The 25409-nt window shown below is 44.1% G+C and overlaps 1 protein-coding gene across 1 annotated transcript in view; it reads left to right on the top strand.

Annotated features, from left to right (window-relative positions):
- The window catches only part of RASIP1 (Ras interacting protein 1), a 284208-nt gene that overhangs the window by 161838 nt on the left and 96961 nt on the right, over positions 1-25409 (top strand). Inside the window, exons 6-7 of the mRNA XM_086930409.1 lie at positions 12762-12799; positions 14739-14884. Of these exons, the coding sequence (XP_086786535.1) occupies positions 12762-12799; positions 14739-14884 (184 nt within the window). The remainder of the gene's footprint in view (positions 1-12761; positions 12800-14738; positions 14885-25409) is intronic.

The following is a 25409-nucleotide window of genomic DNA, read 5'->3' as shown; positions in this document are numbered from 1 at the left end:
CTTCTTTCATTCCTTCATGTAGGTTCGTTTTGGCGGTGTCAGGGTCTTTGGTGAGTGAGAGGATCAGTTGAGTGTCATCAGCATAGGAGATGATGTTGAGGTTGTGTTGGCGTGCGATGGACGCGAGGGGGCTCATGTATACGTTGAAGAGGGTGGGGCTGAGTGAAGATCCTTGTGGCACGCCGCAGATGACTTCAGTGGCCTCTGACTTGAATGGTGGGAGGCGTACACTCTGAGTTCTTCCGGCAAGGAATGAGGTGATCCATTCCAATGCTTTTCCTTGGATTCCGATGTTTCTGAGTCGTTGTAGCAGGGTGTCATGACAGACTGTGTCGAAGGCTGCGGAGAGGTCGAGGAGGATGAGGGCGACTGTGTCTCCATTGTCCAGTAGAGTTCGGATGTCGTCTGTTGCTGCGATGAGTGCGGTCTCAGTACTGTGTTTGGCTCGGAAGCCGGACTGTGAGGAGTCGAGGGATTTGTTGGCTTCGAGGAAGGCGGCGAGCTGGTTGTTGACAGCTTTCTCGATGACTTTGGCCGGGAATGGAAGGAGCGAGATGGGGCGGTAGTTTTTGAGTTCGGTGGGGTCGGCTGTGGGTTTTTTCAGAAGGGCGCTGAGTTCGGCGTGTTTCCAGCTTTCTGGGAAGGTGCCGGAGTTGAGGGAGCAGTTGATGACGTCTCGAAGGCTGACTATGATGGAGTCAGCCTTGTTGAAGATGTGGTGAGGGCATGGGTCTGTGGGGGATCCTGAGTGGATGGAGTTCATCAGGCGGATGGTGTCCTCAGTGGAGATTGGGTTCCAGTCATTGAGGATGTTCAAGGGCGGTGAAGGTATGGCAGAGGGTTGGGTGGGTTGGTCTCCGGGTTGGTTGTCGAAGCTGCTGTGGATGTCTGCGATTTTGTCATGGAAGAACGAAGCGAGGGAGTCGCAAAGGGTTTGAGAGGGGGTGATGTTGTTGGAGTTGGCAGTGGGGTTGGTAAACTCTTTGACGATGTTGAATAATTCCTTGCTGTTGTGGGCGTTTTTGTCGAGTCGGACTTTGAATGCGGTTTTCTTGGCAGACCGGATCAATTGGTGGTGTATGCGGGTGGCGTTTTTGAAGGCGTCCCTAGTGTTGGTGTTTTGGTCTTTTTTCCAGGCCTTCTCAAGGGAGCGACAGAGTTTCTTGGATTTCTTAAGATCCTCGTTGAACCAGGTGGCGTTTTTGTTGCCTAGTTTGATTTGACGTTTTTTCAGAGGTGCTAGGTTGTCGGCGGTGTTGGTTAGCCATTGAGTGAGGTTAATGGCTGCTTGGTTGGGGTTCGATGAGTGGGCAGGGGGGTACTGATGAAGCGATGTGGAGATCTGGTCGATGGTGATTTTGTTCCAGTTTCTTCGCAAGGTAGGTTGAGGATGGTTGTGGGTTGTGGTTTTATTGTAAATAAAGTGAACGCAGCTGTGGTCTGTCCATTGGAGAACTGTGGTGTGACTGAAGGAAATATGTTTGCTGGAGGTGAAGATAGGGTCGAGAGTGTGTCCTGCGTGGTGTGTGGGGGTATTAACGAGTTGTTTGAGTCCGAGGTTGGCGAGATTGTCCAAGAGGGTGGTGGTGTTGTTGTCGTTGCTCTTTTCCAGGTGAAAATTGAGGTCTCCCAGCAGAATGTAGTCCTCAGACGAGAGGGCGTGTGGGGTGATAAAATCAGTGATGTCTTCAGTGAATTGTGCACGGGGTCCTGGTGGCCTGTAGAGGAGGGTGCCTCTGAGTGTGGTCTTGGGGTCGGTGTGGATCTGGAAGTGAAGGTGTTCGGCGCTAGAGAGGTTGTCGTCTGAGCTGGTTGAGATGCGGATGGAGTTCTTATGGACGATGGCGATGCCTCCTCCTGTTTGTTTGGGGCGATCTTTTCGGATGATCTTGTAGCCTTCTGGGATGGCTATGGTGATGTCTGGGTCTGAAGAGACGTTCATCCAAGTTTCTGTTAGGAAAGCGACGTCTGGAGAGATGGTGTCAAGTAGATTCCAAAGGTTGATGGCGTGGCTGTGGACCGATCGGGTGTTGAGTAAGATGCATTTTAGGTAGTTGACGTCAGATCTATGTTTGGTGTTAGTGGAAGAGGAATCGGTTTTTGTGCAGTCAAATTTGCAGGAGATGCATGAGAAGGGTCCATGGGTGTGTCCAGGTGCGGCTTGGGCGCAGTAGGGGAGTCGGCCGGGGTTTAGTGCAAGGAGGGAGGAGGAATCATAAGTAATGCGGGTGGGCTGGGACTTAAGGGAACCAGGGGGTCTGGCGTTGGGCGCGGGCTTGGCGCGGACGGGCGTAGACGGGCTTACCTTTGGCGCACCTTCGGCGCAACCGCAGCGCGTGGACGCTGCACGTTGGGGCATTCGACTTAAATGGGTAGTGGAGGGGGCGGAGCGTGGGAGGGGCAGCAGGGAGGTGGTAGCGGGGAGGCGGGGCAGGGGTCAGCACAACAACAAGATGGTGGGTAGATGTAATATAGAAAACTTGGGAAGCACAATGCCCGACAATTACAAGCACAGCTGAAGGAGCAACAGCGCGTCCCCTCTGAGCCTCCGGGTGAGAGAGCAAACCAGGCTATACAATCCTTAGCAAGTGGAGCGCGAATTTAAAGCCACAAATACAAGGCGAAATTAGTACCCAGAGCAATCACAAAGCGCTATAAGTCAATTGAGAGTAAATGCAGAATGCGCTTACAACTGCAGTATATTATTACAGTACCAGATAGCAAAATTCGGTATGCAGGAGCGATTGGTAGCAGCTGTGGGCAATCACGGGCTGGAGCCAGGCAGCTTGAGGGAGCGACCGGTATGGAAGAGTTCCAGGCGGTCACAGAGGTGCTGGGTAAGAGGAAAGCCCTCTATTCGTGTGTGGGAGGGGCAGCAGGGAGGCGGTAGCGGGGAGGCGGGGCAGGGGTCAACACAACAACAAGATGGTGGGTAGATGTAATATCGAAACCTAGGAAAGCACAATGCCCGACAAATACAAGCACAGCTGAAGGAGCAACAGCGCGTCCCCTCTGAGAATCCGGGTGAGAGAGCAAACCAGGCTATACAATCCTTAGCAAGTGGAGAGCGAATTTAAAGCCACAAATACAAGGCGAAATTAGTACCCAGAGCAATCACAAAGCGCTATAAGTCAATTGAGAGTAAATGCACAATGCGCTTACAACTGCAGTATATTATTACAGTACCAGATAGCAAAATTCGGTATGCAGGAGCGATTGGTAGCAGCTGTGGGCAATCACGGGCTGGAGCCAGGCAGCTTGAGGGAGCGACCGGTATGGAAGAGTTCCAAGCGGTCACAGAGGTGCTGGGTAGGAGGAAAGCCCTCTATTCGTGTGTGGGAGGGGCAGCAGGGAGGCGGTAGGGGGGAGGCGGGGCAGGGGTCAACACAACAACAAGATGGTGGGTAGATGTAATATCGAAACCTAGGGAAGCACAATGCCCGACAAATACAAGCACAGCTGAAGGAGCAACATCGCGTCCCCTCTGAGCCTCCGGGTGAGAGAGCAAACCAGGCTATACAATCCTTAGCAAGTGGAGCGCGAAACCTTTCCCATCCACCCTGCTAATAAAAGAATTCCTGTGAGTGGATGAGGAATTTTTAAAGCTACGCCCGCCTTTTTACAAATTGACTTAAGAGCTCCCTGGAATAAGGTTGAGCCCGCCCTGGCCTTTAGGAGCCAGTGAGAACCTGATGATGAAGCATGCCACTACTAGAGTGGGGGAGGGTTATATAAAACAATGTTTTTCTCCTTTTACCACTCCCTCTGAGTGGAGTGTAGGTTTGACACAGGTTTCAGACAATCCAAAGGGGACACTTTTTAGGTCAATTTCTATCTATCTCGCGAACCATTCACTTAAAACCACATAGTCCACACTAATGATCCCACCTAACTGATATTAATAAAATCTATCACTAAATAACTGGAGTAAATCCATGCATTTACTTTTCTTGAGAACATATGATAGATTGCAATTACCCCTAGATTAACCACTAACCTTGGGTTCTGGAGTAGGTGCTACTTGCCATAAAGTGCTTCAACACCTTGTCAGGGGTAGTAAGTGTTATATAAATATAATTACAATTACAATCACAATTACAAAGCCTGATCAGGTTCACCAGTCCTAAGATAAGTTTGATCAACTGGTGGCAAAATGCTTAATTTTTCAGCACAATTTCCCTAAAAAGCCATAAGGCAGTTCAGAAAATGCTATTTCACATTCCCTGTAATATACCATATCATATAATTACACTTCTACCATTCACTTTTTCAATTTTTCATCCTGCCCCTTGCAAAAATATTGCCCACCATGTGCCTGTATTCTCCTGGAGTAGGGTTGCGAAAAGCAGTCCTGGTCATCAATCAGGTATCTGCTCTAAAAATGCATTGGGAAATGTAATCATATTGGGCTCGATTCACAAAAGTAATCTGAGACAAAATCCTAACTTTACTACTTTCGGTATTCACAAAAGGCATTTAGGAATAGTAAAGTTAGGATTCCTAACTTTACTACTTCTAAATGCCTTTGTGAATACCGAAAGCCATAAAGTTAGGATTTTGTCTCAGTTTAGTAGTAGTAAAGTTAGGAATCCTAACTTTACTACTCCTAAATGACTTTTGTGAATACCAAAAGTCGTTAAATTAGGATTTTGTCTCAGATTATTTTTGTAAATTTGGCCCCCTACCCTTAAACATCAGCTTCTCAGTTTACGAAAACAAGAGCTTACCATTCTCATGAAAAAACACAGTGTTTTTTTAGATGCCACCTTTGGCAAGGCATTTGCTATGATAGGGGTAGGCACCAACATTCCCTGAATTCCTCCTATATCTCACAAATCACCCACGTAATATATGGATGCCTTCACTTACAATAAAGATGCCCACAAGTATGCAAATGACTTTATTTTGTGAGATGTGTGCACCATTATAATATACATGGACCTGATATGCCAAAATGTACCACAATATGCTGTGCCAGGTGATAAAACACTTACATTCAGGCACACTTGGGCACACACATTTACTCACACACACTCACCCATTCCCCACATAGGTTTGTAGGCTGTAGTGAGTAAAGAATATGTGGAGTAGATTACTGCAATTCCAGGGTAGCTGATTTCAGTCCAGTGCAGCCATGTGAAGGCTGAGCACAAAATAATAAACGGAATCAAATCAACATGTGTTTTCATGCATTTGTATAGCACAAGAGCAACCCAAAGATTACTTTACAGTGTTTAAAGAGTGGGATAACAGAGAGTAATAGATTAATAATCAACTCAGAAGAGAGTGAAATAAAATAAGGAGAGGTCAAGGAAGGGAAGTTGACTAAAAGCCTATTGAATAGGGAAAGTCCCATGAGCTCTGCTAAATTTAGGGAAGTCATTTTCAGTATGAAAGGAAGAGAATAGCGAGTTCTAGATGAAACACTTGAATCTTGTAAGGTGCACGATGAGATGGTTTTTGAATAATGACTTCAGGTGTCTTGTCACTCGATGAAGCCTCAGCACTCTTGTGAGGTAGGAAGGGGTTCAGACACATGGAGAGTTGTATGCACATGTGATAAGGTCTCCACCTGTTTCCTTTGTATGACCAGAAGCCAGAGAAGGACCATCAAAGATGGAGTAATGTGATTTGTGCATTTAAGGCAAAGGATTAGGCAGTGGCATAGTTTTATATCTTCTGCCACTAAACCAAGATTTAGAGAGGCATTCATATATTCATATATAGTGCTATTGTCTATTCTGGAGTTGAAAACTGCAAGGACCAATGACAGGATGGAGAGAATCATAAGACTTTAGGTGTCATCCACAAATATATGGTAGCCTACGTGTAGCTCTCAAAGAAGTTTACAAGAGGTATCTAGATGTTCAAATGGGGTGGAGAGAGAGATGCTACTTGTGGGACTCCACTGGTGCTAATATTTGAGTGGGACAGAGAGAAGATCAGCTCTAACTTGTGAGATCTGTTAGCTGAGGATGTGTGTGGAGAACCTTTGGAAAGCCAAGCCATTGTCTTAATGCTACTGATGGCTGTTGGTCCAGGAGCGCAGTCTGTTACACTGTGCCACTTGGAGGGTATGGAGGTCAGTGCACAAGGTTGTACTTGGTCCAAGACTGAGAGATATTCTCATCACCTTTTCCAAGAGATCTTATTCCCCGTCTTCACTATTCCCTAAAAACAGGCCTGGGTCCTAGACTTCAATGACTAATGTTCTTTAACAACAAAACCACAATCGTACACAATAGTGATTTAAACATCCAATAACTGCCTTAAGTTACAAAGAGCTATAAGATTTACGGACAGCCACAGAAAACAGCAATATTTTTGAATTGTTGGGCTGACTCATCCACTCAGACACATAGACTTCCAAGGTTAAGAGCAGCTCTGCGCAACGTTATTTCGCCAAAAAGCTGAACAGATGGAAAATTTAGTTTCAGATTTTAGCCATAACTGCAAGACTCATCCCATTTCCCTATATGTTTGGCCTAAAATATGTTAAAAACATTTGATTAATTTCTGTCACAAATTGATATGTTTTCGTCACTAACCCATTAGTAGCTGTAATAAATGAGAACGCATCTGCTTGTTACAATAGAACTGGTTTGTGGCAAAAAGAACAAAAGCACAATTTGTAGTATTGAGAATATAAAAAATTGAGATGTTTTGGCTCTGATTCAAGATTTCTTTTACATGAAAAAAATAAGGTATACGCTGCCCAAAATAAAGGCATCATACCTAATGCAAGATATAGATCACAGAATATAATCATATTCTAACACTGAACAATTCAGAAGTTTGAATTGTTAGGTCTCGCGACTTGCGTTGCACTGCGAAGCAGTACTTCGCAGCGCGAGGCATTTTGTAATCAAAAACAGGGTTTTGGCACTGACCTAGTAATCGCACACACGCTCGTGCGTGTGCGATTCCTTTTGTGCTACCCCATTGGCCTTTGCGTGCGTCTTATTAAAAAAGACTGCACGCAATTGGCCAAAGGTGGGCGCGTTGCTCCACTTGGTGCGCGTAATAGACACCAATAGGCGTCACGTGGTTTCTATTAGCGTTCACACACGGGCGCAATAATAGAAACACATGGCTTGCAGTGGCGCGCGCTCGCGCTTCTTCTTTATTGAATTGTCTGTTGTGTTTCACTTTGCTCCCGCCCCCCTCCTGTTGTGCACGTTCCCATTGCTCCCGCCCCCCTCCCATTGTCCGTGTTCAATATGCTCCCGACCCCCTCCTGTTGTCCCCCTCCCCTCCCATTATCCGTGTTCAACAGGCTCCCGCTCATAGCGCTAACTGCGTCACGTCCCCACTCTGCATGGGGCTCAGTGTACCCAATTGCACGCTTTCATTTCTTTTGCGCTATACATTAGTACTCCTATACAACAGGTACTGGGCACACGTATAATAAATAATTCTGATGGTACAGTAGTTGAAGACAAACACGATTGACACCAGTAGAATGGTAAAACCAATAAGTGATGCTTTATGTAGTTCTTTTTTCGGATTTTACAAACGCCATCCAACAAGTGTTTCATCAACAGGGCGAAGCCTGTGACTCATCAGGGCTGCATATGGCGCGGTACGAATCGAGGACCGGTGATGGTAGGAATCAATGAAGGGATAAGGGTAGATCGATGGTACGAAACGGATAGTGTCCTGTACGAGATGCAGTCGGGTACGACTGTCAAGCGGTGACCTCGGATGATGGGTCACGGCGGGGCTGTGTAACGGGATAGATACGGTGTCAATTGTGTTTGTCTTCAACTACTGTACCATCAGAATTATTTATTATACGTGTGCTCAGTACCTGTTGTATATTTGTATGGTGTCAAGGCATCTTGCGCCTAGCACCTTTTAGAAGTTGTAGGGTTCTCCTCTACACTGGCAGCACCGTTTCACCACTGTTCAATCTTGTCCATCACCACACACCATAACCGCACTGTTTGAGACTGGAGATGCGGAAGGCACAATTTCACATGATGCATTCATGTCTGACACGGAAGGGGAAGTAATTGCGATCATTATAAACAACCCCTGCATGACTCAATCCCTGACCTTCCCCATCGGCGCATGAACCACCCAGGGCTGGAACTTTATCTTGTGCAGGGAGATTGATAGACCCCATAAGAGATGCTTCTGCAGTGTCCAATGCACGCATGCAATCTCTGCAAGTCTAGGGCTTTGAAAAGAATCCTTCAATCTGACACGCAGGCCTGAGCTTGTGTTAAAGGACAATCCCTGGAACAGCAGTCATCACAGGCAGTTAATCATGTACTTGATATTTTGGAGCCAATGACATTGTCGAAGGAGGTCAAGTCGCTTATGGTCATTACCTGCGTTAATTACCAATTTCCCTGGAATGATTGCTGTCACAAATTGAGATCATGTTCCCATCGGATATATTCGAGCTTGAGAGGCAGGAGAAGGGACTGTTGTATCACATGTAAGCAGCATGAATCCCCTTCTCCATGAACCACCCACCCCACAATCCATCGTTCTGGCGTCTTCACTATAGAAAGGGGGCTTGTGGGTCTAGTGGATTTTGTAGCACCACAGCGTGATCTGGATTAAGGCTTTGTGTCCCAGCCACAGGCGTAGTGTAGCAGTAGGGTGTGTGTGCTGTTTCCAGCAGCAAGTCTGCCTTTCAACGGCTTGCTCTGAAACAATGGCCACTGTACATCTCAAGGTCAGGCTCTCAAATACTCTATTGGCGTTGCCAATGCTGGTCTTTCTTCCTATGCTTAGGAAAATTTGCCATTTACGGACTTCTTTCTCTAGTTCACAGCGGCCCAGGTAATAATAGCTTCAACTTCAGGCTATTGTAATCGAATTTGGTGGTTCAGTGGATTTATCCATCTGGTTATGGAATTCAGTGTTCTGCTGTCCGAAATAAAAGCTCTACAAACGAGGTGTTCGTCAAAGTCAAGAGAAAGAGAGAACAGACTACGGAACGTTTCGTGCTACTGATTAGCGACCACCCAGTCAAATAGGGATGCAAATGGTTATTGAGAAAATAGCACTATTATTAAAACACATGTTGCAGTTATTTACAAGTAATAGGATACAACGATCGGCAAAGTGAAGAACGTCACTCTCATTGTTAAAACGGGCCTCATTTTCTACACACCCACCCGCCAGCTCCGTTCCGCCAGCCTCGCCCTACGAATTCGGAAATCCACTGTCGGAGGAAGATCCTTCTCCTACGTGGCAGCCAAGACATGGAACTCCCTCCCCATTCACCTACGGCTGACCCTGGATCACCTCTCCTTCAGGAAACAACTCAAGACCTGGCTGTTCGAGCAGTAGCGACCCCCCGCCCCCCAGCGCCTTGAGACCCTCACGGGTGAGTAGCGCGCTATACAAATTCTGTGATTGATTGATTGATTGATTGCAAGTTCCCACAATAAATGTTCTCATGGAATGATTGTTACTGAGCCGGGCACACCCACAGCAGGATTTTTTTTCATTTGTACGGAAAGTTCGTGTTATGTTCGATGACTGATTTCTTTTAATCATACTATGAATGTTTGCAAGAAATTCAGTCAAAATGGCACATATCTAATGACAACCTGGAGTTATAAATTAACTCAGTGAGAAGTTTCTGCCATAAAGTAAGTGTGATTTTCTACACGACTTTGCAACCGCATCGGACAACAGTAAACGGTGAAAACTGTTTTCATGTGCAGCTGGCAATATAATCATGAAAATCCAGAGCACAAGTCGGACGCTCGTGTAAATAGTGAAATTTAAAGGATTAGCTTCTCATTACCATGAGGCTGAGAGATGTCACCAGGTGCCACAGTGATGCTGCTGACATATCCAAACACTAGATGCATTTTAGCCAGGGCTTTAAGTGGGATGAAAAAACTGGAGGGGAATCCTTCAAAGGGGCGTGGCCAATGTAATTAAGGGTGTGGCTCAAAAACACATACGGTAAAAAAGAGTGCCCCGACTTGCATTTTGCTGTTTCTGTCATTGCATCCAGATATATGATACAAGTAACATCATACCTACAACAATGCAGGACTATTGGCGGAGTCAATTATTGTTAGTTGCATAAGATAAATAGGCAGAAACTACAGCTAGTATATAATATTGAAAAAGCTTCCACTTAAAGCCCTGTTGACACCACAATAATGTTGCTGCTCCTGAGTTTCAAAAAGAGAAGGGAAATCCAGAGAGAAAATGACTCTCTTTAAAGGATTTCCCCCCCCCTCAACGCATGACTCAGCTGGCATGAGGTCATGCTGTAACTTCTCCACTAGTGAGAAGTGAGCAGTTGTAGCACGTGCACATCGATGTGCCTGCTGTCACTGCAGCCGGAAAACAAGCATTTGCAATGCAATAGGTCTCGCATTTACGAGAGTTTGAGCTATTGTTATTTTTGATGACAATGCCTTTTATTTATGTTTTGGTTTTTAAAACATAAAAGGCTTTGTCATTTACAATGCTAATAGCTCCAACTTGCATAAATGCGAGACCTATTGCATTGCAGATGCTTGTTTTTAAGATTGCATCCCTTTTTCATAACCCTGAATCAGTCGTGTAATGAGTATTTCTTCTACTGCAATGATCACAACTCTAAAGTAATGTCAGCTGGTAGGGTCAACCTCTTCCATATTGATGAGCAATTGTTTCATATTGATGATATAACAAGTCACTTTATGAAAAGGTCACCCGGTTAAGTTAGCACCTTTTCCAACATTAATCTCTCAAAAAGAAGTTGCTTGCTGCCCTACTCACAGACAGCAGAATCAGGATTCACCACTGATGATACACAACTCTACTTGAGAGTCACCTGTGTTTCAGACATTCATCACATCAAACACACCGGTACATCATCCAGGCATGATTGTCCAGTGCCTGTCTAAAGCCGAACCCAAACAAGACAGCATACCTGTTATTTGCCAGGAGCAACAAACAAAAAAGTGATCCAATGACATGAATCATGATGGCTTTGAACCCCAAGTTTCACTGATTCACCCTGGGCACCAACCTCGCCCTCATGGACCATATTTCCCCCGCCAAAACAAATGACCCGGTACCAGCACTCACTTCTGAAGAAAGTGAAACGTTCTTCCAAAGAGCAACTTCAGTACTGCTGTTCAAGCCCTGGTGCTCTTGTATCTTGGTAGTGGGGATGCCCTTCTGCATGGCCTCCCAGACTCCAACGTGGCACCCTACACACCACAGCAGATCTTCTCCAGGGCCTGAAGAAATATGATCACATTACACTCATCGTAATGGAACACTATTAGCACCCTTTTGCTAGCCCGCACCATCTGCAAGTCAGTAGTATGATTTACAAAGACATCACCTCCCCCTTACTTTGCAGACAAGCTCACCATCTCTGGTGGTTCTAGGCAAAAACACAGCCAGGACACCATTAGACTACAGACTAATAAGTGCCAAAAACAAAACAAGGATTCAGGCTTTTTTCATCTGCACCCAGGATCTAGAACAACATACTCATATCCATCAGAAGCGCACAAATACTGTTTCAATTTAGGAAAGTTTTAAGATGCATCTCTTTTAAAGAACACTATGTCACAATGCATTGAATTTATGCTTATCGGTCACTCTGTACAGTGCTTTGCTGCCTTTTGGCTTGGTTTGTGCTATAAAAATACCACATACATACAAATATATACACATACGTGAAAGTGAAACAATTTCTTTCAATATTTATTTAAGTAGCTGCCGCTTTACAACTTTACGATTCTAGTATATTTGTTTTAATGACCTCTTGGAGATTTATTGTGGCACTTAATTGTGTTACCTAAGCAATTCTGGAAAGAGCATACATCTACAAATGAAGAATCCCTCCTTACGCTTCACTGATAAAGGCACTGGGTAGGGAGGAACAAGCTGTAAATGCTAATTGTAAGTAGGGAGATTAGTGACTTTCATATTGGTCCTGAAAAGAGTCCCAGTGAGAGTGTTCACTTCTTGAAAGTGAAAATTCCTTCCGTAGGATTCGATAAAGGAACAGTATACAGTACATGTCACTGACTTTTAAAACCTGAGTGCTAGTTGACAGCTGTTTTCTCTGGTACAAGCCTTTTCCTATAAACAATTCTATTTCTCAAGGCATTTTCTCTCTTGCTGGTTGTCTGGCGAGTTCATGAAAGCTGGATGACCAAAATATGCTACCATCTCCACTATTGCATCAGATTGCTTTTAAAATCCAGCGTTTAGTTGTATGTGTTAACCATAGTAGTAAATTATTAATTTTCTGTCATGTATCTCTGGATCTACTAAATGATACATCAATTAAATATTCATCTTCTGTAATTAATGTTTTTTATTCAAAAATATAATCAATAAAACGTTATAATCCGAGGTGTGAGCCAGAACATTTCTGCACAAAGTGTCCCCTCTTCAAGTTCACTCACTTAATACTAAGTAAGCTAATTTAGCTATCTGAAGCAATGATTGCACTCGAGAAATCATTATGATACTTGAGGTTGGTGGTAGTGCTATAAGCGATTAGCAGACTGTAAATCTCTGGACACAAATTAATCTCTCATAATACTGACTGCTGAATGGACAGGGATAGCTCGGAGAACTTGGCTAGTTTTAACTCTTGACCATATGAACGGTGCAGGGATAGTCTTCAGGGCGAGATGTGCATACTTCCACTTTGTCATGAATTTCTGATGTCGCTGCTGCATTCTGTGGTACTTGTAGGAAGTGAAAATGGAACTGTCTTGAAGTACAACCTCTAATTGGCTGCTTTCCACTTGTATTACCTACAGGGGAAGATCAAAGAAATTGGAGACAAGCAGCCAGAGAAGTAAGCGCTCACAGATTTATGGATTTGTGTTTTTGAGTGCTTATTGGTGGGGAAATTGTTTTTGTTGGACTTCTCCATGACAGCTTTCAGAGTGAACTGGGTTATAAAAAGAGTTGATTTATCATTCACTCCACTCCAAGCCAGTGGCAGAGCCTGCTAGGCCCACATTCAATGTCGCTGTAGGGCAGGCCAACTCTGATCATTACTCAGGGTATGCCTCCACTCACTTCAAGCAGGCTGCCCTAATCCTGTTAATGTTGCTTTTTCTCATGCCTCTCCTTTTTGGCCTGTCAGGATTGCCGCTCTTGGGAGATCCGCCTCTTGTTTAAGTCTCCTGATAGACATGTTATAGCTTCTACCATTCTGCTGTTAACAAAATGCCGAATTCTTGTAAGTATAGGATGGCAGAATGCCAAATACACGCATTCACACATTTAATGCATTTTCACAGTCAATACATTTGCTCATTCAGGGACAAACTTGGGTAATGCATGCACACTTGCAAAATGCCCATAGCAAATGTGGAGGCCATGTTCCTGACCTGTTTGTTCCGATTCTGGACCTGTCGCAGAAGGAAGGTGGGACATTTTTTGTCTGACCACCTTGCATATTAGAGCAGCGAATGCATGCTCACAGCAATAATATGAATTGAGTCCCTTGAGCCATGTCGGTTCAATAATGAAGGCCTTTTAATGTTAACATGCTGCCACCACTTTGTCCAAATCATCCACAAGTGGCAATGACGTATATGGGTCCTCAAGACCCTGTACACGTAAATGCCCTCAATGAATTATCCAAACACAACAAGATGATGGGCCGAGTGCTGAAACTTTTCAACGACTCACTCCCAGTCAACAGATCTGGGTTTAATCCATCGTCCTTTTGCTCACTATGCCACCCGAGTTCAAACACAGCCATATGCAAATCAGTCTTGACTCTGTTTCCTCATGGGAACAGTCTAGGCCAAACTGCCAGGCCAGGTTCTCCCTGGACTGGAAACAAGCATCCTGGGACTGGTTTCGGGGCTTTACCCCTCCTCAGCCAGGCTACCTTGAATCCAGTGGCACAGCAAGCAAGGGACCCACCTGGGGATACTCTTGGCTACTTAGGGCAAACACAGCAAACACAACAAGATGATGAACAGAGTGATGAAACTTTTCAATCACTCACCCTAAGTCAAGAGAGCTGGGTAAAATCCACCATTCATTTGCTCACTGTGCCACCCCAGTTCAAACCAAGTCATCTGCAAATCAGTCTTGACCCTTGACCACTTTGCATGATTTCTTTAACAAAAAACTACTTGAACAATTATAGTTCACAAATTATTCTATAGCAGCCCTGAGCGATATCTTTTTTAAAGGCATGTATGTTTTTGAAACTATAAAAAATGTGACAGGTATAAAGAATACGTGGTGGTATACGAGCAATTTAGGGATACTTATGCTGTTGGATCTTCCTACACAAGATAGTCCCAGGATGCGGAACAAAAACACTGGTAGGTTCGGAAAGGGAGAGGACTTGACTATGGTGCATTATAAAAGGGACAGGGATGAGGTTTGACTTGGGTGTACCATTATCATCATCTAATCGCTGCTCTGGGAAAGGTGGCACCTTTCTCTCCCTTGAAAGACTGCTCCTCCTTAAACTTTGTATTGACCAAACTGAAGAATATATGATAATAAGTCAGAGGCAGCTTGCCATCACTGTCATTGTGGAGTTTTAAAATTGACGAATCCTAGTTCCCATTACCCAGTTTCTCTCTATTTTGAGCAAAGTTAAATCTCTGATTGTAATTATACCCCTCCAAACTTAACAAAATAATCAAGGATGGTTACGCAATGTCCTACCCTAGTACACTAGTGCATTGAGAAAATAAAAGTAATGAGACTCTGGCATAGTCCCCGACCTCACCGTAAATTCTAACCATGTGATGTTTTAGTCAGCAGGGCCAGGTTGGCTCGCTCAGTGTGGAGGACGTCGCCGCTGATCTTCAGCCCCTGATGCTCTGGATGGCCAACTCAATGGAGCTCTTGAACTTTGTGCAGAAGAAAGTGCTGGAGGTGGAGAAGGAGTGGGAGGCAGATGGTAAGAAATTGTTGACATTCCAAAAGCAAATTCATAGGCTCTGCTTAAACAAGTAGTGGTGTCAGTAATTTTGGAATAATCCTCCTAAATAGTTTGAGTATACTGCGATCGAGGTAGGAAGCTTATGTGTGATGATATCCCTCATAGATAGAACATCTTGCTATGAGCATCAGTAAGTATCTTGTGCTTTTTATTTCTTCGCGTGAAATGAAATACTTCTGACATTCATTGACAATACAGGTTATGGCAAAGACTTCACTCGTTTCTAATATTAAATGATGGTTATAGTACGTGCCACCTTTACCTATGGCTCAAAACCAAGTATGTCTATTATTTACAGGTTAAATTGTTCTAGGTTTGTTCATCCTATTGATTCTTGGCAATAAGACAAAATCAGAATTCAGTTACTGACATGGAAGTACAGATCTACTTTAAACAAAGTCAAGGTGGGTCTGCAAAGCCTTCGTAAACAGAAAAAAAATCCAGTGTCAGTTCTAGTAGAAGCTGTACAAATTTGCTTTTTCTGCATGGTCACTATAGATTTTTCATCTTCTTCAGGACACTATTTTTGCTGGCATGAGTACTCTTCGCACTGATACACTGCTATTAAGTGCCACAGAGAGTGTGTTCTGGCTGTTAAGACAGTAATAGTAACAAGCATTTGCAATGCAATAGGTCTCGCATTAGGAAAGTTTGAGCTATTGGTATTGTAAATGACAATTTTTTTAATTTAGGTTTTGTTTTTGAAAATAGCGAAATTAATAGCTTTGTCATTTACAATGCAAGTAGTTATAACTTTTGCAAATGTGATACCTATAGCATTTGTAATGCAATATGTGTTGTATTTACGTGAATTACATGTATTACCGGGTTCTTATTTTTTCTCACAACACAAAGGCCTCTCTTAAAGGCCCACCAGTCATACTTTTAGTGCAGTCACATCCTGGCTGGGATCTATCCTAAGTCAAATAACAGAGATACCAACACAATGAAGGGGAGGAAAAAGTATTACGGATCATCATTTAACAAGTGTTAAGAAAACAAAATTTGCAGGCAGGTTTTTGACTTTTTAAACCCTTTTATGTAAGAAATGTATCTGTTTGTATCAGTAATCACATTAATAATGAAGTGAATAGCACTTACTAGTGTGTTATTTAGAACTACTCATCCCAATGTATGGTGCCAGAGAGCTTTACATCACACACAGTATAAATACCAGTAGGTAGTATATGATAAAGAGTGATTGGTTTGGAAAAACAAAGTCAAGATTTCAAACTTAACACAGTGGCTGTCTGCACTAAAAAAAAAAAAAGAAAAAAAAAAAGAAGAGGAGTTCACTACCAAAACAAGCCCTTTTTTAACAACCTTAGAATAACAAACGATTGAGGGGAAAAAACCAATAAGGTACTAAACCGTAACCTTGTAGTTTGCATGCAACTGTGGTGTCGATTCATATCTCAGTGTGCTATAGTAGGAGGATTGTAATTAAAGAATAGCAAATGACTAAGTTATCTGTAACAAAAGCAGTAACCCACTGAACTACCTACATAAAATAAAAATCATATCTCCTTGTTACACCTTGTGCTATGCCGGAGACACATTAAACCTCTATACTACTTTATTACGATTCAAAATTGTGGAAACACAGATCTCTTAACTCCATCCCTAGTTGCCAATTTCTTTGCAGCAGAGTATGAAAAACAAGAATGTGTACGTTGACTGTAGGACGCCACTTGACTGTCTCTATTGATTTAAACCCCGTTTAGCTGCCACACCTTAACCCCCAGTTTATGGAATCTCGGAGTACTTTTTTTCAGTTTACTGGACTACAGATGGTAAATAATAAAGTGCAAAACTAAACTGCACAGCGACCCAAGTATCGCAATCTCATATTTTATCTTGGCTCTATGTGTTCCCTTGGGTCTGCCACTAGAGTCGCAGGGAAAGCAGACCACCCATCCCTGCACTGCTCCATGGCCCTTTCTGTGTGCAAATCCATGGCCTCCGGTTCACCGCGAGTCAGCAGCTACCAGTAACATGGCCGCCCGTACACCGCGAGTGAGCAGCTACCAGTAGCATCACAGGATAGACGTAAAGCTTTTACCAAAGACACATTATAGACAGCCAAGAACTTCCGAGCATCCGGCCGGTGTGAGAGTCCACCGCTAGCGCTGTAAGGGTCTTATAACACAGCTCCCTATTCCGGTTTTCCACTGGGTTAACGCTTACCATGTTGCCGATCACTCGTGTAGAGTCCTACGGATACTGTCTGCGGAAGCGACCAGCCTCGGAACAGGAAACTGCAGCGTGCCAACGACAGTGTCACGTGACCAGCACGTACCACCTCCCTAAGCGCAAGCGCAGTCGGTTGCTGTTGTGTTCGCCTGTATTTCTGCTCAAATTAATGGGGGACGCCGAAAGAGATTAGAGAAAGTGAAAGCTAGGTCGCAGCTCACATAATACTTGACGGATGACTAAAGCTTAAACTGAGCCGAAAAAGAAAGGTCTCGTCAATTTTACAGCAACTACATTAAGTCCCGGGTCCCAGAAGGGGGCCGGGGTGAAGACCAGCGAGGAGACTGCGAGGCCCCCATGCCTATGGGGAGAGCTTTGCTCCTTGGTAGAGTGGGAGAGGAGCTCGAGTGCTCTGCGGGGCTCCCTTGGCAGATGGTGCGAGCCCGACTCCCGTGAGGTAAGAGGGGAGGGGGGCGGGTGGGGGGGCTGTGTGCCTGCATGTGTGTGCCTGCGTGTGTGTGTGTGTGTGTGTGTGCGCGCGCGTGTGCCTGTGCGTGCAGGGGATGGGGCCTGCCTGTGTGCGCGCCGTGTTTGCATGCAAGCCCTGCGGTCTGCGCAAGCGCGCTCGCTCCCGCGGTGAAATCCGACACTGGGAAAGCTCGTGACACTTTGGTGTCCACTTTCCCAAATACGGATAGCATTAGTTGTCGAGCTGACAGCATTCATGCTTCGCATGAATGCTAACGTCAGCTCGACCTAAAAAGGAAGGGATAAGGCTGTCAATGGCCTACTTCCTGAACAAGAATATATATTTTTGGCAAGCGCAGGCATATTCAGTTTGCCAACACGGATGCCTCCAGCCTAGCCAAACACTCAGCACAGTCCCGCTTCAAAATTATAGGTTAGGAGAAGATATAGTGTCCTTGATGCCCAGTTGCTAAAAACAAAAGCTGGCCCAGTAAGTCTGTCTGCATCAAGCCAGCGGAAACTGATAATGGTGCTATGATAGAGCCCAGAGGAAAAATCCAGCACGTTATCACTTGCAAACAATTTCTCAACCGACCCCGCACAGATATGCAAAACATGAGCTGCCATCTCAGCAGAGAGTGAGGCCGCAAGTTAAATATAGCTTCGTATTTTAGAATAGTTGGGAGCAGAGCATTTCTCCAGAGAGCTTTACTGAGGATTTCAAACTCCAGCAGCTAATGCATTCGCAAGCACAATATTACAAGGCCAGATGCATATATCCGCTTTAGACCACTCAACTGCATATCAGCAGCCAGCTGTGAAGCAGTCCAGACATGCGCACGAGGATCTGGGCATCTGAATCCTCTTCTTTGACACTGAACGCATTCCCTTGCATTGAATCTATCTGGAAGTATCTGGCCACCAGCTCTTGTCCCCTTGAGATTCCCTCGCATATGCAGGATGTGGTCGCCCACCATGCCGCCACCGACTCTTCGAGAAGGAGTTTCTCTCCTCACATACTAGCAAAATCTGCATTTAACCTATATCTGAACACCCCCAGGAGAGAGCATGCTTTTCAGTTTTTAGTTAGGCGATGGGCCTCTTTCAGGGCTAAATGTCAGATGTCCCCGTTGTATATATTTATTTCTCATCATTCAAACTGCTTGGTCAATACAGAGCTTATTTCATAGAATTATAGGTGTTTGGAGAATAAAGAGCATATCTAATGCAGTTATGTCTGCTTGGTCAGAGTTGAGCACAATTGACAGAATTCCAACTTACTGGTCAAGAAAAAGCACATTTAACACAATTCCACCAGCCTGTACAATACAGAGCATATTTATAAAATTCTACTTTTTCGGTCATTAAAAAGTATATTTAGTAGAAATATACTTGCTTGATAATTATGTAACATACATAATAGAATTGCATGTGCCTGACCAAAATACAGCTTATTTGATAGAATTCTATCTGCTTTATTAATATTGGGGTATTGTTTTCAGAAAATAAATATAGAAAGCAAAATGTGTATACTTTACCTAGGAAAAGGTAACAGCATATCAAAATTGAGCACAATAAACGTACTCCAAACCGGGCAGATGTGCTGATTTCAACCGGCTCTGTGCACCCCACTGCACACTGAGCCTTTTATCCTTCAAGCACTGCACGCGCCACAGTTTTTCTCCACTGACTGATAGCAGAATAGACAAAATAGCAAGTTATCACTGACGTTGTCATGACAGCGTCATCGCCTTGGGTGTACGAAATGTGAGGAATCTGTTCAATACGGCAGGAAAGTACCAAAACAAATCTACCAAACAAAGTGTAATACAGGTTAGGGCTGAAGGTCGAGACTGTCAAAATACCAGATCGCTGTACACAGAATTGTTTTGATAGAATTAACTGAGGAAGACACGTTTATACATCACAACCCAGAGGCAGAAACACCTTGAATTATGTGAAACACTTTTATAAACAAAAACTGGTTAACAGAAACCCACTGATGTTCTAAATCACATTAAAAAGCACACAGAAACACGAAAGAGACGCTCTATGACTGGCTATTTCATATGGATGCATCTTGTCTGCCTGAGAAGCAGCCTTTGTTCTAAACATTTTAATGCAGCGTTTTGTGTGTTTAGCGGGCTGCCTGTTCCTTCATTTCCAAAACTAAACAAAAATGAACATTAAGCAGGAATAAATAGTTATTTTCCATCTTCGCGTGTGCCAGGCATCTTTGGCATGTAGGTAGCACAAAAACAACGACCCAACTTGCAAATTAAAAAATAAATCAATGAGATTGAATGTATATGTTATTTTACCAGTCTCTTCCCTTCCAGATGTGTAGCCAGAAACATTATTGCACTAAAACCGGATTCGTTTGCTTTACGATATAAAGAGAAGATTAACCCGGGAAAAAAATACAACAAAAAAACAAACGTACACAGCCTACATACAGTCCTACCTGAAATCCTCAAATGCATACATGGCTAGGGGTAAGGCAATTCGGTGAGATGGAGCAAACAAGTACCAGAAGTGTATTATTATCATGAGTGGATTACATGAATGACTTACTCTTATCAGAGCCGCCGGCCTCTCCTTGGAACAAGCATGACAGCAGGATCTGTGAAGCGCGTGCTGCAGTCCGCCGCCGGCCTGCGACCAGGAAGTCAGGCAGGCCGGGCGGGACAACCGGAAACATGAAGTAGGAGGGCGGGAGCCTACCCCGCCTCCCACGGAAGAGCCGCGATTGTTTGGAGCACCAGAGCAGGCAGGAGCCTACCCTGCGCCCCGGTGCCGAAGAAGGGAGGAAGAGTCCTACTGCCGGTGAGAGCCGCTGCACCAAGGAAGCCGGTGAGTGGGGCTTCGCCTTGTTGCTGGGCTGCGAGGGCGGGGGGCATGTGTGTGCGCGCGCGCGCGTGCGGCGGCGGGCTGTGTATGTGTGTGAGCGTGCGTGCGTGTGTGTGTGTGTATGTGTCTTGGAGTCTGTGTGTATGCGTGTGTGTGTGTGACTGTGGGGGGGGGTTGCCTGTCTGGGTGCCTGCGTGTCTGTGTAAGTGTAAATGCGTGTGCGCGTTTGTGTGCATGCATGCGCGTTAGGCTGACTTGCTGGGAGTATGGGAGGGAAGTGCACGGCGCGGCGCAGGACGGAACGTGCGCTTTCGCGCACCCAAATCTGCTTGTGACAGTTTCTTGTCCTCCATTCCCCCGTGTCCGATAGCTATAAGTCTCCGACCCTGGACGCATCCTTCGGATGCGAATTCCAGGGCGAGACCTAAAAATGGCCTCTTTAGCTTTTCTGTAAGGCCATAGTAGACGGTGCAGAAAATGTATCAATGAAGTTAAATGCCTCATAACATAGGAGGGCTGCTGTGCGTATTTACATCGGCCACAAATATGACCAAAATATAGTTTAAAGGCACTGCAGTAGCACATGGCAAGAAAAGTGCCGTTGCTATGTAGGAAAACCAGCAAGTCCTAGGTAAAGTTTGACTTGGAAGGCAGGATGCCTTATACATAAAAAAAAATAGCACACTATATATTTACAAAGTGTGCCTTCACAACACACTAAAGGCTTAATGGCTATTTCCACTGTGTAGGTTCATCTACATTTTCCACAAGACTAGCCTAGGTATAATTAAAATATTTGTTTTGCATCTTCCCTTGGGGGTAATACTAGAAAGGTCATTCAAAAGGATTTTCTTCTTTGTTTTAAAAATCAGATTTTTGCTAACTTTATTGGAAAGGTAATAAGATAAAAAATTTACTCTGGGCTGCCTTAGAACTGGCTTAAAACCAGTTCTGTCAATGAAATACATCTCCAGAATGCGAATTCAAATCCCTGACTAAAGGTTAACGGCTCTGGCTCAGAAGACAGTAGTCTGCCTGTGAACCCAAGAAGAACATGGCCGCCAATTAATAGGGATAAGCCTTTTGGTGGGGCTGCAGGGCAGCTGGTAGAACAAAGGACAAACGTAACTCTTGCTGATCCCAAATGGGGCTGACAGGATCCTGTTAATTTGCAGAACCCTCCCAGGCCATTTGGCTCCAACCCCAGGAAGAAGAAAGACCAGTTCTAACACTGTCAGGTGGGAGATCTCATCAAAATAGGGGTATTGCTAGGGAACTGGACAGACATCTACCTGATGGTAGAAGGGTTCTGCTACCTTCAAACAATGGGTTCCTAGATAATTTTACATTAAGTGCTGCAAAAAAGGTCAGAATAGGGCGAGACATTAGCCACAATTGGGTAAGAAAATGTTTCCAATTGGTGGCTAGTACAGAGAATAACAATAGCACCTAGCCGCTACCTCCTCAGAACATTCCTGAACATGAAAGCTGACACCTGAAGATGAAGGCACTACTGGAAGAAAGACAACTCCTTACATGACTCCTGTTGCAACAGAAGGAGTCAAGGACTCCGGCTTGCATCCAGGGACTGGAACTGTTCTACAATTGTTTAGTGGTTGGCCTCCTCTTTGCCTGCTCTATGGACATAAATATCAGAAAGAATCCTGGCTATAAGAGGGCCCAGCTGACCACAGGGGACTGGGCCCTACTGGTGCCTTGGATGGAGAGAGATCCAGTGTCTAGAAATCTTTTCTAAGGATTGTAGAACTGGCCAAAGAGCTCTTTCTCAGACGGCCATGAAAAGGTGCTAAAGCTTACCAAGGTAAGTTGCACCCAAGGTGGGCAAGAAAACCAGAATCATGCTTCTTGGGCTTTCTGCTGTAGAGAAAACGGATTCAGTTGGACTTGCATTATAGGAAACTGGTCTTGTGGAGCCCTGCACACCAACAGCTTCCAGCCTTGTCCAGTTGGCACATTTAAAAAAAAAAGGGGAATAAGTCTGAAGGTAAAATCTCAGAATGGCATGAGGCAGCAAATCTATCTGAACAGCTAAGCAAACTCATCGGCCACAAAATCCAACTTTGTCCTACTTGCAGCTTCTGGCACTAAAACCAATGACTTTGGCAGGAGCTCAACAATGACTTTGCTGACGTTGAGGAACCCTCACTGTCCACAGCTTTGGGCCTTGGACCTTGCCCTGGTAAAGGATTCTGACTTCCTTTTCAGAGACTAAGTCAAAAGGTAAAAGTTTTCACTGTGATGTCAATTTTGTGCACCTGACTTCTGCTCCATGGTCGTCCTAAATTCACATCGAGCTCTTGGCTAACTGCGAACTGTCGGTTTTCAAAGGTGCTGTCATTTTTCTACGCACTTTTTGCGTTAAAACCTTAAAAATTCATATATATGGTTTATCTCATCTAATTATAATGATCTAGGTGTATTTGCGTTCAGTACATGTTTCTAAATTGGGTAGGGAATGTTATTGTGGTGTGCTCTTTGCTTCGCTTTGGTACTGCTGAACCTAACAAGCATTTCTCTTTGGACTGTTTGCAGCTTGTACCTTAGTTACCAGGGTTTGAGCAGAGATTCTCTACGGGCCATGTTTGCTTACTCAGATTGTGTTTATTAAGTTGGTAGGGGTCACACCATTCAAAATCAATGGCCCAATTTCAGACAAAAAGGTTTATCATCAAAGCCGTGTTTTGCATACCTGCAGGATTCATAGCCTTGAATATGATCCACTGTTTGTTAGAGAGCAAATGCTGGAAAATAGGCTTGTGCTTTTGTAAGTTGAACATTGCCCTTACAAGAGTACTCACAGCTATAAATGTGTCCATCTATATTGTGACCCTTGGATTTGGCTGGTATACCTTCTGTAGAACTCTTATATGACGGACGTTACAGCTTGTGACAGACTGTGCTTGAGGCAGAAGAATATGGGCCGAATACTGATATATATGTTTGTAATAATTTAATGAGTTTTTCTAATACTGTTAACCCATCTCGCATACATAAACATAGTAAAACATTATTATATAAAAGAAACACTTATAAGTCACAGGTTCTTTAACATCTTGAAGTTAATTTTCAGACGTTTTGTTTTACAGGAAAAAAGACAACAGAATATAATTTACATTCAAGATTCCATATTGTTCATTAATGTACATTGGCCATTTGGACCTCTTCTGGTTTGTCCAATCAGATTCTAATAACGTTCATGAAATGTGTTCAATGGCCCTCGTACTTTTCAAATTACCAAGGAGAGCCTTCACTTGCTATATTACTCCAAACACCATTCTACGATTACAAACCATTCCTCAAGTGTGGGAACAAGGGGTATCTCCCTTTCCTCAATTGTGGTAACACAGGGGCATCCCTCTTTCTTTGCTATTCCTCTCCTAGCACTCATTAGGCCCATATTAAAAACTGCAGATTTAAGGTTGGGTTAGCCTATCAGGCAGTTTGGCAGTGCCAGCAGGACTGGTGTAACAGGTCAGAATGCGCACAGTTTTCTGGTTGTTTGTGTGCCTGTTTTATGGTCTGCTGGGCCGATTTTTACTGTTAATTTCCCTGATATCGAAACAAACATTGCCTGCAGCAAGCTCAAATCCATGCAGTCTTCCATACCTTGCAAAACACATGGATTGTCTTTACAAGGTAAAAAAAAAAACAATTTGCAGACATGATCTATTTTTTTAGCTATCTAATTCACCAATGAGGGCTAATTTTTTTTCTGGAGCCTTGACCAATTTCCTATCCTAGTCTGACCCTGTGCACATCTACCTTCAATCCCAGTTTCCTTACCAGCCACACTGGGAAGGGCAACAGCCCTAATCATTCACTGGCGGTAAATTATCACGCTTACATTTAATTTTTGTCTGGCTTTGGTTTTATATTGTCCAAGTTCACATGGTGCCAGGTTCCAGATTATTTGCCTGCATGGACTACTTGAGTGTTACAAAATGCTCAATTGTTTAAGGTGGCCAAGTAGTTTATTTCGTACATGCTTCATCAGGGTAACATGGGGGAGTACTTGTGTGTACTGGTCATTAATAACATCCAGGTCATTATTATGCTTGACTATGCCATATGTGCCGGTCACCTGCACTCAGAAGGGTTTCTGATCTGAATAAAAACAGAAAAACCAATGATCTGACTCAATTATAGGAACTTCCACAAGGCTAGACCAAGATCAGGTGAGGCAAATTCTGTGTCCAAACTGTGGAATGTTCTATAAATTCTGCCCCATTACTGTTTCGGAAGATGCATTCTAAATTGGTGATGATGTCCTGGAGATGACATCTGAAGCTGTCCCTTATATCATTTTTTTTTTTACCATAATCGAGAAACTTAAAAAAATACAACGTAAAACAATGGCACGTCCATTGCATGAATTAAGTAATGAATAAAATAATATGGCCTGAAACATGAAGGTAGAACTAACTTTGAAGAGATCTGACGGGTTTTTGCTTACCCTACAGAAACGCTAGGGTTTTGAACACGTCAAAATGGAGCCAGAAGTAAAATGTGTCATTACTATTCTAATTCAAGTGTTTGTTTATGTAAATGATCAGGAATGTCCAATCGGCAGCTCATTTATATGTCCCACCATATCTGAGTGTGTGTGTCACAGAGCATGTCTTCTCAGTGTCTGCAGCTCCTAGGTACACGCCACAGATTGATCCCTGCACTATGCGCACAGATCATCACACAGCACCAACGCTGCACAAGACAGTTCTCCCACCCCACCTCACTGTGAGCCTACAGCACTTACAAAGCACATCTTTCAGCTTCTAACATTCACAGAGCACTGCACATCAGTTGCACCTCAGACTGCATCTTGCAGTCCTCCCACTGTAACCTGCAGCTCTTGGACTGCACCCCTAGATGCTGCCACCACCAGGAATTAGGAAGTTAGTTATTTAAATACTGCATGCGTCTGGAGCCCTTAATCGCCTCCATCGCCACAGCT

Source organism: Lissotriton vulgaris, chromosome 7, assembly GCF_964263255.1.
Source record: "Lissotriton vulgaris chromosome 7, aLisVul1.2, whole genome shotgun sequence".
NCBI lineage: Eukaryota > Metazoa > Chordata > Amphibia > Caudata > Salamandridae > Lissotriton > Lissotriton vulgaris.
Note: the sequence above shows the minus strand (reverse complement) of the source record. Positions and strands in the feature narration are given on the sequence as shown.